This window comes from Zonotrichia albicollis, chromosome 17 (genome assembly GCF_047830755.1).
Source record: "Zonotrichia albicollis isolate bZonAlb1 chromosome 17, bZonAlb1.hap1, whole genome shotgun sequence".
NCBI classification, from domain to species: domain Eukaryota; kingdom Metazoa; phylum Chordata; class Aves; order Passeriformes; family Passerellidae; genus Zonotrichia; species Zonotrichia albicollis.
Genome location: NC_133835.1, coordinates 15,166,501 through 15,181,952, shown reverse-complemented (window position 1 = coordinate 15,181,952; position 15,452 = coordinate 15,166,501). Strand labels below are relative to the sequence as shown.

The window sequence follows — 15,452 nt, the reverse complement described above, 5'->3', positions numbered from 1 at the left end:
AGGGAAGGGAAGGCAAGGCAGCAGGAGAAGCAGCCAGGGGGCCCCAGAGCCCGGCCTGGGCAGCACTGCAGCGCCCACTGCCCCTGCAGCATGGGGCTGCTTGGGGTGCATGGTGAGCACCCAGTGCACAGCTGCCAACCAGCACTCCCCTCCAGCTTCCACACTGCTGAGCCAGGAGGATCGCAGGGACAGGCAGCACACCTGAGCCAACGCCTCCAGTGGGACCGTGAGGCACCCTGCTTAATTCTCCTCAGTTTACTACAGCTCAGTGTCCCCAGACTGCTCTGCCTGGGAGGCTTCTGCAGTGCCACAGTGCTGCATGTGAGGGATCACCCCTGCTCCTGGGATGTGTGCAGGGAATCACCCCTGCTCCAGGGATGCGTGCAGGGAATCACCCCTGCTCCTGGGATGCTCCTCCAAGGCCCTCCTGACCACAAGATCCACTCAAGGAGGGCAACTGCAGCCCTGGCAAAAGCTGGAGGCCTGAGAGTCCTTCTGAGAGCAGGAGCCTGGCAAGAGTTCTCCGTGGAGGTGAGACTGAAATCAGAGCTTTTAAAAGCATTTAAAAGCATTATAAAATGCAGGCCATCCATCCCTGAGGAGTTCAACAGGAGTGCCTTATTCTGCTTCAGCTCTAATCTGTTCCTAATCAACTTAAGACAAATTTTCTTAAGCCAGATTTACAGCTGTTAAGAAGGATCCAGGCAGCCTTTTGCTCCAGAATTGCCATACTGGTTTTGTGGGAGCATCCACGTCTCTGAAGGGGCGGAACAGGGACCTCAGGAGCCACAGCCACGTCGGGTGTGGGGTCACAGAGCCAGGGCTGCCCCAGCACGGCATCCACGTGGAAAATACAGCTGGAGATTAACTCTGTCCCAGTTTCTCATAATTAAGTAAGATTAACAGATAAATAGTCCCAGCAGCCACCAGTATGAGTAGCTCAGATTTGTTTCCAGTAAGGCAGCAGCAATGCCTTCAACAGCACTTTGGAAGTACAAATTCTGCTGATTCTGTGTCCCAAATCCATTGCTCCATCCACTGCAGCTTGCTTGGCATTTAAACCTGCGGTGAAAAGAGCTCTCCGAGGAGCCAGTGCTTCAGGCTGAGCCCTGAACATCCACCCAGCTCTGTGCAGAGCTCTCCACAATCAGCTGAAGGCAGTTTGGGACTCCTGCTGAAGTGGAAGAATTCTTTAATGTCAAAGCTGCATGGACACCTGGTAGTGACTGTGGCAATGGGAACACAACAGAGCTCCATGCAATGGCATTAAGTTCTCCAAGGGTCTGAACACTCACATGAGATATTGTGTGACCAAGGTACCAACTGTGATTTTAATGTGCAGAACCCAGCTCAGAAGCTCCTGCATTCAGCTCTGCCACTGAAGGGGAGTTGCCAGGTCCCAGCTCATTCAGAATCCATCCAGCACATCTGAAGGAGTGGAGATCAAGGTCAGTCTAAACCTATGACTCAAACCCATCTTACCCTGCTCTTCAGGAAGAGGCAGCTTGAATTTAACACCATTTACAGCTGGAGGAGGGAACAAACCTTGATCATCACTAAGCTTTCAGTCAGGCAAGAACTGAACGAGATCCAAATCACACTAACTTGCTAAAGTGCCTGTTGGATGTTTTTAGAGAAATTCCTCACCCCAATGCAACTGGGGTTACTCCTTTGCATCCAGAGCAGAATGAATTACTTACACTTCTTGAAAGGTGCAGAAGTCTGCTCTAACATGGTGCCAGGCTCCTGAAACGCTGGCAGATGATCACTCCAACCCAGGCAGGCTGTGACAGGCTGCCAGGTGCCTCAGGTGTGGGACTGCACGAGGCACTGTGCAACCCCTGATCCAGCTCCTGCACTGTGCTGCCAGTGCAGCAATGAAAAACAGCAACAAGACTTGAACGTGATTAGTATTATCCAACTGCTTTGTTATAAATATATTATATACATTCAAACATCACATTAAAATATTATTCCATTACACCAGAAGAGATTAAGGCTTTATATTATTTACAGAAACAAGCAAGCACCTTAAAAAAATAAAAAGAACAAAACACCAGTCATTGACATTTCCCTTCTAACATTACGAGTTTGATACCTTGAGCTCTTGAATACAGCTATTTGCAGTGTGCCCAATGCTAGAACTATTTCAAACATTTATTGTCAGGGTAGGAAACACTTAATAGAAGACTCAGCAGTGAGCACTCCACACGAACAGACACACGTGTTGTAGGGTGCCCTCCCTCTCCTCAGAGGCTCCTGAAGTTGAAGGCTTATGCAGAAACTGCTCAATTTCATGTGGAGAGTACAACAATTTTGTTTTAAGGGAAACTGAAGACACTTGAGGATTGGTGGCCCCTGGAGGAGCGGGATTCTCTGGTCTGTTGCACATGACATCAATCAGGCTGAACATGATAGTGAAGACAGAGCTGGACGTGGATCAATCAGTGAGTGCATTGAGCAGTCATGATTTATAGGCTTCCATTGCTCCCCCCACTGCTCCACACAGCACTCCAACACCCAGTGACAAGGCTGTCACCTCTCCCTGCAGGTCTTAGGCCACGAGCTGTTGGGAAGTGTTCAGAATGTTGATACAACACACGATTCCTGCTCCCCCAGTGCCCCTGCAGTGCCTGTGGCGTGCCCGTACCTCACGGATACAGCGACGAAACGAGTTCTAAGGTGTAAGCAGACATGGCTACACAAAAAGGTGCTCAGTGAGAGTAATCATCTTCATTTCAAGTATTGTTTTAAGAATTAGTTCTTTTCATTGTAGTCTGTGTTAGCACTTTTTAGTTTGTGCTTTAGAGTCTGTTATTTCTTTGCAGGTCTTGAATTTGGCTGATGGCTTTATTTTCTTTTTTCTTTTAAAAACAACATTGGCAACAAGTTAAGGATTGCAGAAGGCTGGCAGAAGTTACTTGATTTTCTGAGCCCATTTCATATCATCTGCTCTTGGCTTCTCACCAGTAAGTCCTTGGATGATGGTCTCCAAACATCTCCAAAATCTTATCTTCTCTAATGGATAATTCAGCCAACCTAAGGGATTGCAAAGGAGAAAGAGGATTAGTTTGTCGTAGCATCCAAAGTTCAGCATTTTTTTAATGAGAAAAAAAAAGCAACCAGCCCAATACTGCTAATAATGGTCAGGCTTAAACTCTCAGGACATAGTAGGAATTAAAAATAGCTCTTTGGGTGGCAAGATTTTTGCTACCATCTGTCAAGTCAGGCTTCTTAATTGTACCATGTTTCTACATGACATTCTGCTAATGAGAATTAGATTTTTTTCTTGGCAGAGGTTTCAAAACCCACACGAACCGTTTGTCGACGCCAATGACAGAATGAAGAACCAGAGTGGTTTGTTTCCAGCTGTCTGATTAACTTGATAACTTATTTAGGATTGTGCAGCACTGGTGACTGAGCATTCCCACCTGTACAGATATAAAAGGAAGCTAAAGCTTTCTGCAAACATGTCCACTCCTCTGAGTCAGGATGAGTGGATGCTGAAAATCCAGGAGCCTGGCTTTTAGAAATGAGCATTCCAGAGCAGCTGCAGACACTCTGCTCTTCAGAAGGAACAGCAGCTTTAGAGAACAAACCCCACGAGTGGCCTGAGCTCACCAAGACCCCGGGCAATCAGATCTCAGCACCATGACTGCTCCCTCAGGCTCTGGGCTCCTGCAGCTGATCACAGAGCTTCCCCCACAAAGGAAGGTGTGTGCCAAGCCCAGCTGCAGCTCTCCCAGGAGCCCTGAGAGCACTGATGCCCGCCCCGCAGCAGTGCCAGCCGTGCCATACCCGTGGTGATGCAGAAGTAGGTCTCGTGGGGGGACACGTGGTGGATCCTGTGGTGCTTGCGGGGCAGGATGATGTGCCAGTCCTGCAGGAACACGACCCAGCGCGGGAGCCCGAAGTACGTGTGCGACCACTTGTGGATCTGGTTGGTCATGGTGATGAAGATGATGAGGGCAAAGACGTAGCACTCCCAGGGACAGGTCTCACACAGGGCCTCTGCAAAACACCACCAGCAGCTGTGGCAGGGCCCACTGCTGCCAGGACAGGCTCCTGGCCAGCCAGGGCTGCCTGCTGCTGCAGGAGCTGACAGGGGCATCACCAGAGCTGCTCTGGCACAAGTGTCACACGGGCCAGTGAGCCACAAGCAATTCCCACATGTCACACGACAGGCTGGGAACTGCCAGAATCTGTCAGCACACCATAAACAGGAAGTCAAACTGAGTTTACCACCTATACAATTAATTTGACCCTTTAGTTCTTGACTTCTGCTTTGCACATAAAGCACTTGTGCACAGAGAGGAAGCATTGTTTTGTGTTACACACTTTGGGGCAATGAGTTTCCCCAGATGTTTACAGCTTGGTCCCTCTTATTATAAAAGCATTTAGCATAACTTCTAGTCTTCCTTGTACAACTCCCCAGCCCCAGAGTCTCTGCTGAGCTAGAGAACCTCACCGTGCCACCTTCTGCCATCACACCTCAAAGGAAAGAAAGTTTCCCTCCCTCCTGCCAGGAGCACCATGCTTCCAGCAGCTATTTCTTGTCATGTCACATCCATGGATTCCTCCAAACTTCTCACAGATAAATGTTCATTCGATAGCAACAAGAACACTAGATCCACAGCACTCAGAAGCAGCAGCTTACCCGGGGAAAAAGACACAAATTTGTATGCCATGTTGGCCAAGGGGACCAGTGTCATGAAGCAGTTGTCTCCATTGGTCTCGATGAAATCATGCCTGGTGATGGCTGTGGGGTCAATATGGTGTTCCCTAAAGGGTCTGATGAAAGCCTGGGAAAACAATTGGATAAACACAACACCACACTCAATAATGGTCTTGGAAAAGAAAAATATTACAAAAAAAAAAAAATAACCTCAACAAACTCTCTTACACTCAAATCTGATGATTGAGTTGAAGAGAATTCCATAGTACACAGCATGTAAACAACATTCAAACTTTTGTAATGAGGACACTTCAGATCATGTGATTTACATTTGCAAAGCAATTCAGTTTCCCCACACAAATCCAGGTTTTCCTTGCTTTTCAGTTTTCTTCTTCTAAATTTTCACTTAGGACCTTCAGTACATAATCTTAAAAACAAAGCAGCAGCACCCTAACTTCACAGGCAAAATAAGCCTGTGAAATTCACTTGCTAAGCAGAATCAACCAAGGAAAAAAAAAAAAAACACTAAAAAATTAGGACTCAGCCTACCATATTTATGGGCCACAGATGCCAGCACTGACAGACTAAATGCAAATTCAGTGACTGGACGAAGCAGTGGAAGACAAACAGACTACACAGAAGTCACCTCCAGGAGCAGAAATCCCATCTGAACACACAGAGCAATTATTTTGCTGTGTAGGGCACAGTTACTGATTTGCCTTTAACACTTCCAGCATGTCCAGCCTGTGCAAAGGTGTCCTGAGCTGCCTCAGCTCGTGGTGATTTAGTGCAGAGTCTCTAGCAGTAGGGTTTTTAAAAGTTATTTAAACCGTGGTCCAGAGATACAGAGGTTCACGACTACTAAGCCTATTGAAGGTGAACAAAAAAAGCCAAACTGAACAGTTTTAATTCTGTTGTAGTTTGTGTAACTCTGGATAATAACAAGGAATAGCTCACTTTTTTATATAAATAATGATCCTTCTAATATTGCACTGTGAGGAGTAATTAATGGTAGCTATTAAGAAATTTAATTAAGAAAACAGATTGTTGCCTACTACAGAAGCCAGTGCAGCTTGCACTAAGCAGCTGGCATTTGTAGCTGCAGGTGTATAATACATACAGAATTAAATCTTCAGTCACCACCGTTCTAATATCACTGTGTTACAACAGGGGCCCATAGAGGAGGGAACTGGAATGATTCTTCCTGCAGCAGCCCCATGCTTCACAAATCATTAGGAGTTCAGCTGCAGGGCCAGCTCTCCAAGTCTGTGTTCCTGACCTGTGCACGCACAGTGCCCAGCCAGGTCCAACACTTGTGCTGCCACAGGCTGTGCCCACAGAGCCTGCAGGGTCTGCAGACACTGCCAGCCTCAGGCAGGTGACAGAAGGGAGCAGTGCCACCCCAGTGTCCCCCAGGCCAGGTGCAAACACAGCCCTGCCCAGCAGAGCCCAGGCTGGGCCCTGGGCTGGGTGAGGCACAGAGCCAGAGCTGGCAGCACTGGCACTGCTGCAAAAGGCACTGCACAGCTTTCCTGAGCTTGAGGAACAACCACACACCTTTCCAATGATGGGCAGCTCCACAGATCCCCAGGTGTCTGCTCCCCAGTGGAACAGTCCTGAGAGGAAGTCAGCTGTAACAACTCCTGCAACTGGAATGAGAGACAGAGTCAGACAAACACAGCATTTTACCGACTCAGTCACATCTAATTCTTATTTCAGCAGCTTACTTGTTTATCTGCCTCTAACTTAGGTATTTACAACCATGTGAGACTACCCAGTCTGAATAAACATACAGCGAGGCAGTTAGGAAAAGGAGCAAGACATCATTTGGACAGCAGCAATCTTCATTAAATCTGTATTTGTGTTTAGCCCATCTCCTACAGAACATAAATACCTCCCCTAGTGGGTACCTTTTGCTTGGCTGACCGCTCATCTCTGCAGTCCTTCCCCTCACCTTTCATTTTCAGAGAGGGAGAACAAATAAAAAAGCTCTTCTCCTATTATAAACCAGCCCCTCCAGTTGAATCCATTATCCAGTTGGCCCAAACTCTTACATGCAGCAGGAGACTCTTCATTCTTTATCTACCCCTTATTACACTGAGGACAGCTCATTTTCCAAGCAGTGGATTCTGTGCATTTGTTCTTGTTTCAGACCACACACAGGCCACAGCAAGGGCGGGTGGGACACAATAGCATTTAGATCTGCTCCCAGCAGCTGAAAGGGCAGGCAGCCTGGGCTCAGGGCAAGATATCCAAACAACACTTCTCTTTGCAAGACTCAAATGCCATTCTCGCTGAGGTAATGCCCCCATTAGCCTGCCTTGCCTCCAGCTGCTGCATCACCCCAGCGAAACAACTGCAGGAACAGCAACGCAAATTGAGGCAAAGCACTGACAGCTCAATAGATGCTCCTCGCGCCGCTTTGATGTCAGCTGGTAAAGGGAAGAATGGAGGGTGCCTGGAGCAGTGCATTATACTAAAGCAATTGGGAAAAACCAAACTACCAGCAATCTTGCTCCAGCTGTACTGCAGCAGGGTGTGTTCTCCCCTCTGCCTCCTCTGTGCACGGTGAGTCACAACAAAAGAGCAGGAGCTGTGCTGAGGCTCCAGCGTGGTGACACGGTGTGTGTCCTGTCCCCGGGCTCAGAGGGCACATCCCAATGATGAGCTGGGTGCTGACCCCCACACACCCAGCACTGCCTTCACTGAGCATGGCACACCAAGGCACGGGAGCCCAGCTGCTGCCCAGAGGTGGCACAAGGTCTCAGCGCTCTGTCATCGGAGCTGGGAGGGTGAGAGCAGACTGACAGCCCTGAGTATGGGTGAAGTGTTAACCACACACTCAGAAAAAGCAAGACAACCCCAGCTCAGTGCAGCATCAGGGAAGTCCTGACCCACACACACTGGCTTTCCTCCAGCTCACAGAGAGGGCAAGGATGGGCCCACGCAGGGGCTATCCCTGAGGAGGAGGTGATGCTCAGAGCACACAGAGGGAGGGCACAAGGACACCAGCTGCAGGGCTTGCTCAGAACACTGGCATTCCTTGGTTTGTAAGCAGACTGCAGAATGAGCAGGAAGGAAGGCAGCCCAGCACACAGGGAACCCAAAGGTGCACAAATGGACTCCAAGCAGTATCCAAGCAAACACTCAGCTGCCCACACATTTGCTGGAAATGCTGCTCTGTCCCATTTCCCCACACCTGTGATCCTGTGTGGGCACCTCCCAGGCACAACACCAGGGGCCTCTCCCCCGAGCAGGACATGCAGCTGGATAAGCCCCTGCCCCAAATAAACGGACACAGCTCTGCCCTGCTTGTGTCCGGCTCAGAAACCAGGGAACATGAAAGGTTTGTGACCCAGGAAAGGCCCCTCTCCAGTGTTTCAGTCAAACTGAGAGACAACCTGCAAGCTCTGAGAGTGGGTGACTCTCAAACCACTTCCCGTGGCCAGGCTGCTCCTGGGGCCTGCAGAAGGAGGAGGCCCCACAAGAGCTTCGAGACACAAAACTGCTGGGCACATTTACCATTAAAACCTGTACTTCACCAAAATTGCATGAGCTGAGTAAGCTTGGCTTTGCATAGATTGAATGATCAAATTGTAACCTGGAAGTCTTATATCAAAGTATACAAAGTTTCATATTCACAGTAAAAATCCAGTTAGAGCCTCTGGAGGGGAAGAAAGCACGATATGATGTTATTTAATAACTTGATACTATTGTGTAACATCACTAGGAAGTACAGCCGTGTTTAATCGGGGCTGTATGAACTGGTTGAACAGCATTAAATGGTCTGCATGGCTAACTTCACTCAGAAAAAATCTTGTTGGCTACATATCAATATGCCAAAGTACCAGTTGTTTGTCACTTATATACTTATGAAAATAAAATGCCTTAGTCACCTGGAGTCCCCATTTAGTGATCTCAGTACAGAGAGAGGGACTTTGAGCCAGAACTGGACCTGAGAGTGCCCACAAGTGGCACCCTTGGAGCTGTGGGGCAGCAGGGTGTGGACACCTGAGCCAGGTGCCCAGCACTCACCTCAGCCAGCACTGATGTCTCTGCAGTGTTTTCCACCAAGGTGTGCAACAGCTCCCGTGTGTTACACACTCCTGACCAAGGGCAGCCCTGCAGAGCTGCTGGAGATTGAAACAAAGAGTTCTGGGCCTTGAGGAGATCCAGTTTCTATTCTGAAACTGCCCTAAGTGATTTCCTCCTGTGTGCTCTCTGGCTAACCCACAAGCTCTGCAAAACTGAAACATGCACCTCATCTGGGTTAAAAAATAGCTGCCCATCTTTCAAGAGAGCAGTAATTAATTGTAACTTGTATCATGTCACAAGATGTTCCTAAAGATATCTGCTCTATGTGGGGCAGTTCCTAGGAATATAAACAGGTTACAACACAAAGTTAACTCTTCTTTTTTTTGTAATACTGCAATGAACAGTGCCTGTCACCAACCCATGTGGCTGCAGATAACAGTCACATGCCTGAAAAAAGGGGCTTAAAACCCTATACAAAAATAGGAGGAAGGAGAGGAAATGAAAACCAAGATTCATGCTGTAACTTGCCAAACTTTTATCTAGATGTTATTAATATATGAACTATATACTCAGCTCGTGTATATTGAATAGGCTGGACACCACAAGCTCACCTGAAGGTATGAGGACTTTCAAGCCTGATATTACATGTCTTGGTGAGGCTTTTCTTCTTGCCACACAATGATCCCTTTGCCAGCCTTGTCCCTGGCACTACCAACCTTCAATTACAGTGGCAGAGGCTGCTCTGGCTCTGTGGCACTGCTGGCATGCTGTCCTGCTGCACTGGGAAACACGGGGGTGCTCCAGCTGCCCCACAGCCCCGTCCCCAGCCAGGCTGCCTGCCTGCACTGCATGCTTGTGTGCATGCAAATCCAACACCAAACTCAGACCTGAGAAAGAGGAACAGCTCCACGGCTGCCCAGCAGCTGAGCATACCCAGAGCAGGGCATGACTGGAGCGAGCACAGGCCTCAGCAGAAATCCATCCTCTGCCCACTCTTTTTCTGTTTTCTTTTGGTGAGGGGGGAAGGAAATGGTCTCATCTCTGCTAAAGCAGCCTGGAAGGCAAGAGAGCCCCGTGGCTCTTCCTGTCCAGCACGCTCATCTTTAGTCAGCAGGACATGACACAGCCTGAGCTGCTCTGAGGCGAGGCCACCGAGTGTCCCCTCAGTGCTGGGCTCCCCTGCAGGCCCCGAGCGACTCAGCAGGGCCAGGGCACCTGCGTGCCACCCGCTGCCACCCTGCCATGGCACTGGGGAGGGACACCCTGGGGAAGGAGGGCTGCCGCACTGCCAGCCACAGCAGGGACACGCCTCTCCTGCCCCAGCAATCTCCAGGCTAAGGCACTTACGGTATTGCTCATGTTACAATCCCGTGTGCCTCTAAAGGCACAAAGAAAGAAGCTGTGACACAGCCTTTAATTACACACACAGGGTTTAGGCTCAGTGGAGTGATGCAGTGTTCAAAGTGCCTCATTTCCTAAAGGAAAGCATGTATTTACAGAAGAGCACACAGAGGGTCCCTGTGCAGGGAACAGGTCTGTGCAGCAGGACAGATCCAGCCCCTGGAACAGACTGACAAAGACCTGGCAGGAACTGGATCACAGCTCTGTCTTTATTAGCAGAATGTTTGCTTTATGACTTCAGCTCAAGGTCAATATTCCAAAGAAGCCTGAGGGAAGCTGTCAATGGAGCACACCTCACCCTGTGGTGACTCAGGATTCCCAACTGCCCGTGGAGCTCCTCACGTATTTAGGAATCGGGACTTTTATGGATATGACTTGCATAATATGCAATAAAACCTAATAATCAGTGTGAATTACAGACATCATTCACACTTCAGCTGGAGAAATAATGTATTGAAGACAGCAAAACAAGATAGCCTGAAGCACTTACTATTTTATGGCACTCATTTTTGTATACACTATCAATTATTTCCACACCACTTTATTTACACAGAATCCAGATTCTGCTACTTTAATCATTCACTACTACTTAAATAATACTATCAGTGAATTGGCTGCTTTATCAGTTAAACTGGTAACCAGGATATCAGAGAACTCCAGCTTTTATCAATATTAACTTTGAGATGAAAGGCAGCTGCAAACAGATTGCACCACAGGTTAAGCATCATTGCTGATTCTCCTGTCTGGCTGTGCCCTCATCCCCAAGCAGCAGCTCCCATTCCCATGCCCTGTTCTCTCCGTTCCTCCAACGCCTCCACCTCATCAGCCGAGAGCAGGCAGGGCTGAACTAGGCCAGGAGAGCTCTGTGAGTCCCAGTGAGGCCACTGCTGCCCCCAGCCCCAACAAGCTCCCCACAGACACCAGGAACGGCAGTCCCAGCTCTGGCAGGAGCTCAGAGTGCCACTGCTTGAACCCGGGGCAGCGTCTGGGTGGGGTTGGTTTGTTTAGTTTGAACTCATTAGCAATGCCCAGCACTGCTGGTGAACAGGTACCATTCTCTTCTAAAACACACACCCCACACAGTTATAGCAAAGCTATTTTTTTTTCTGAATATTCCATCAGAATCCTTCACTGGTTCTTCCTCTCCTCCACAGAAGAGGTGGAATCAACTTTTCTTATACTCCTGGAAAAAGTCATCATTCAGGATAATAAAGGCCAAACATCACATCCTGACATGAAAGCACGGTTCTCCAAAATTCTTGTGTTCAGTCTGCAGTCCCCAGAAATGAAGCCAGTTTGATGCCTCAAGCACCTTTTATGACATTTCCCTTGAGCTTTTGCGTTCTGGAAAATTCTTGTGAATATTTTTGTCAAGCAATGTATTTTGTTCCCAACTCTGACCATTTTGACAGCTCCTTTCCTTCTCAATAGTCCTTACTCTTGCAGTGACTACACAGGAACACCAAACTTACTCAGCTACATCAAAACTTCCCCTCTGAGGGACTGAGAAGCCAGTGAAATGTAAAGACAAAGCAGTAACCCATTTTGCAGAGGGCCTCAGTTTCAGAGGCTCACACACAGGTGTCCCTCTCCCTTTCAATAGCAAGTCAAGCTTGAAGGACCCCACAGGACAGGAGTCCTGCATTGAGCAGCAGGAACAGCCCCTACTTACATATCCCAATGAGTCCTGCCCTGGGCAGCAGCAGGAACAGCCCCTACTAACATATCCCAATGAGTCCTGCCCTGGGCAGCAGCAACAGCCCCTACTTACAGATCCCAACGAGGACCGAGGGCGTGTGCTCCAGCCGCAGGTACAAGAGGAGATTGTAAAAGTTGAAGCAGATCAGAGAGAAGCATAAGATGACAGAGATCCATTCTTGTAGTCTCTTTCCTGTTGGAAAGAACAAGGGAGAAAGCATGTTTTACTTTTATCTGAGAGGACAATGTGAAACCCGAAATAACAGACAGACCATTCCACTGCCTGGATGACTTGCTCCATTTGTCTGACAGGGAACTGAAACAGAAACTTATTTATCTATGGGAAGTGCACACATTTTCTTAAATGACATTCCTCTTCCCTGAGCCACTCCTACCCTCTGCCCTCTGCCCTTGTCCAATTAACAGGGCCAAATCAGACACCATCTCACACTGTCCTAGTTTCCTTCTCCCTGAGATTGCTGGCATAAAGTCCCTCCACGTCACATCTTTTCTCAATTTGCATTTCATCCAATATTCAGTGTTGCTGGAAGGGCTGAATCTGGGAACAAATTTCTGGCCTCAAACATATTTAAATCACCTTGTGATCTATAATATTTACAAGCTCTGAGATTTTGAATAAAGCTGTTGTACTAACAGGAAAAAGCACTGTTCTCACCATTCTGGATTTTGGTGGCCCTGGAATGGCTTGTCTAGTGTCACAAGTATTCCCCTGAAGCTTCTCCCTCAACTGCTGTCTTGTCTGTGCCTTCCTGCTCCCAGGCACAGGCTGGCAACTCTCAGCAACTCTGAGATGACAAGGGACAGAACGAGAAAAGAGAAAGAACTGGCACAAATTCTCTCCTGCACCTTGCTGTACCACTTTGTACCTCTATGAAAAAATCATTTACTGCCTATAAAAAGGGAGCAGGCACATCAGAGCGCGGTAACACTTGCACTATCAGGTTAGCACAGAGGGCTGCCCTGCTCCTCACTGCTGCATCCCCACGAGGCACCGAGGCAGAGCACAGGCAACACTCAGGGTGAAACCTGCAGGATTAGGGCACAGAAACAGACCTTTAATACCCAGGGCCAAGAAGATCTGAGCTGTCAGCGGCAGGGCCTGGGCTGCAGGCAGCTCTTAATGCCCTGAGGAGCTGCCAGGCCAGTCCCTGCGTGCTCTGGGGCTCAGCCAGCACAGCCCCTCGTGCCCAGGGCTCCCAGAGCCTCACCCCACAGCCCTTCCCCAGCCCCTGGGGCACAGCAGAGCACAGAGAGGGGCACACGCTCTCCCCGGAGCAGAGGCACACTCAGGCCTGGCACGTGTTCAGCTCCGTCCTACTCCTCCTCTCTGCTGACCTAATGCCTGATCAGATTTCTCCTCCTAAATGCTAAATCAAGTCCTCCTTCTCACTGTACCACACAATGAGCAGGGAAAGGAGGAACATGAGTGCAGGATCAGTCTTATCGCCAACGTGCCTATAAGGCAATATTTGAAAGTGTGAACCGAGACTTTGACAGGTCAGTTTTAGACGTTCTAGAAGGGCCATGGGCATATAAATTAACACTCTCTGCAGTAGCAGAGGAGAGAATAGTAAAATTAAATTAAGACACAAGAACAGCCATATTTGACAGCAGCATCAGGTCACAACGTGGGTGATTCTATAAAGAGGTCCCTGGAGTAATGAAAGTAAGAGTTAATTAACACTCACTTCCTTCATAAGAAAACCACACCCTGATTAGAGGAGCTAAGTGGGTAGATCCTCATGGAACAATTAGCTGAGTGCTGGAAAGGAGGCTGGCAAGTCCCCCGAGCTCAGTGTGTGCAAACACCTCTGTAGTCTGAACACAGGGATCCAGCATGGCTGTCCAGATAGCCAGGCTCAAAAACGCAGCCTCAGCTCTGCGCTGGGAAGGCAAACCAAGGAACTGAGTCAGCGCTGATAACTTGTGTTTAAAATGCACTCAAACCCCAAAGCCTGTGAGGGAATGAATTGCCAAAGCCACAAAGTACATGCTTCAAGAAATCAGGGAAATATTCCAGTCACGTTCACTCTGCACAATTCAACTCAAGCCCTGTTCTTATGGATTCAGAATTTGAATATGATACGCTACCACTGTAATACATATTCTGGCATTGCTTATGTAAATTATTTATGTAATTCCAGAAGAAACCTGCATGTCTAATACACCCTCAGCTCCCTGATATATCAGTGTACATGTGCCACAGCCAGCGAGAAGGGCAGCAAGCTCTTCGGGGAGGGAAAGCTTTTCCTTATGAGCCAGAGCAGTGGTTAAGCCAGTGAGTGCTTTTGTGTAAAGCACAGCAGTCAGTCCCAGTGCCTGAAAGGTGCCACAAAGCACCTGCTCAAGGCAAGACTGTGGCGAGCAAAATAAACCGAAACAGGCAGACGTGCCCCAGTCACACAAACGAACAAAGGCCTTGGGATTTCTTATCATCACAAGGCTCTGTGTGAGTAAGATCACCTGCTTGTGCAGGAACTGCCTTGGGTGTGCAAGCTAGTGATCTGCTGGGAACCACAAGACACTGAAAACACATTCCCTCCCCTAATTCTTCACCAGAGAATGGATTCTCTAGGAATGGCAGGAGTACCCAGCATGGCTCACACTGAGCAGTGAGCTAAAAACAAATTATGTTTTTTTACAAGGAGTTTGCAATTATTTCCACAGCATAGTCAAACAGCCATTTACTGAGCACCCAAATGCCAAAGTAAAGCTCGATGAGGAGTTCCAAGGTGCAGGAGGAGCGGAGCAGGGACTGAAGGATCCCGGTGCCGGCTGTGCGGTGCCAGGCCCGCAGCGCCCAGGGCAGCGGTTCCGAGGGCAGCAATGGCTCTCACCTCGTGCTGCGGCCACACCTGCGCTCGAGGGGAAGGTTCGCTCTGCCGGCCGGGCCCAGAGGGCAGAACGTCCCTGCCGGGCAGTTTGTGGCTGCCAGCGCTGCCGCCCGCAGCCCGGCCCGAGCCGCAGCCCCGCTCCGAGCCCCGGGCCGCCAGCCCGGCCCTTCCCGCTCTGCCGCGGCGCCCGGAGCCGGGCCGGGGAGAGCGGGGCCCGAGGGGAGCCGGCCACGGGAGAACCGGGCCCGGCGAAAACGGGGCCTGAGGGGAACGGGTCCTGAGGAGCGGCCACGAGCACCCGGCCCGCGGGCCCCGCCCGTCCGCGCCGCCTCACCTGGCGAGTAGAGCTCGGCCAGCTCGCGGGCCCCGGCGTGTTGGGCGCCCCAGCGCCGCCCGCCGCCCTCGGTCTCCTCGGCGGGCTCGTCCCGCGGCGCGGCCGCCCCCGGGCCGCTCTCGGCCATGTCCGGCCGGGATGGGCGCGCAGGGCCCGCGGACCCGCCCGGCAGCGACGGGAACGGGCCGCGCTGCGGCGGGGGGCGGGCGCGCCGGGCCCCGCCCCCTGCGCCTCCCGCCAATCGCCGCCTCCGCCGCGCGCCCGTCCGGCCAATGGGCAGCGCCGCCCGGTGCGCAGCAGCCAATGGCGCGGCGGCACGGCCGGCGGCGCAGTGCGGGGCGGGGGCGGCCGGGCCGGGCCGGGCGCGGGGCCGGGGAGGGACCGAGGAGGAGCCGGGGCGGGACCGGGCGGGACCGGGCGGGGCGGGGCAGGGCAGGGTGGGGCGGCGGGCGCG

At 50.4% G+C, this 15,452-nt stretch overlaps 1 protein-coding gene across 1 annotated transcript; it reads right to left on the bottom strand.

The window, feature by feature from the left end:
* Positions 1-1,892: 1,892 nt before the first annotated feature.
* Positions 1,893-15,228, bottom strand: PEDS1 (plasmanylethanolamine desaturase 1). The gene is made up of 6 exons (XM_074553353.1): positions 14,999-15,228; positions 11,883-12,002; positions 6,233-6,324; positions 4,658-4,802; positions 3,799-4,011; positions 1,893-3,039 (listed from the first exon to the last, which is right to left on the bottom strand). The coding sequence occupies exons 1-6, from the start codon at positions 15,123-15,125 to the stop codon at positions 2,918-2,920; spliced, it is 819 nt and encodes a 272-aa protein (XP_074409454.1). The 5' UTR covers positions 15,126-15,228; the 3' UTR covers positions 1,893-2,917.
* Between the last annotated feature and the right edge of the window lie 224 nt (positions 15,229-15,452).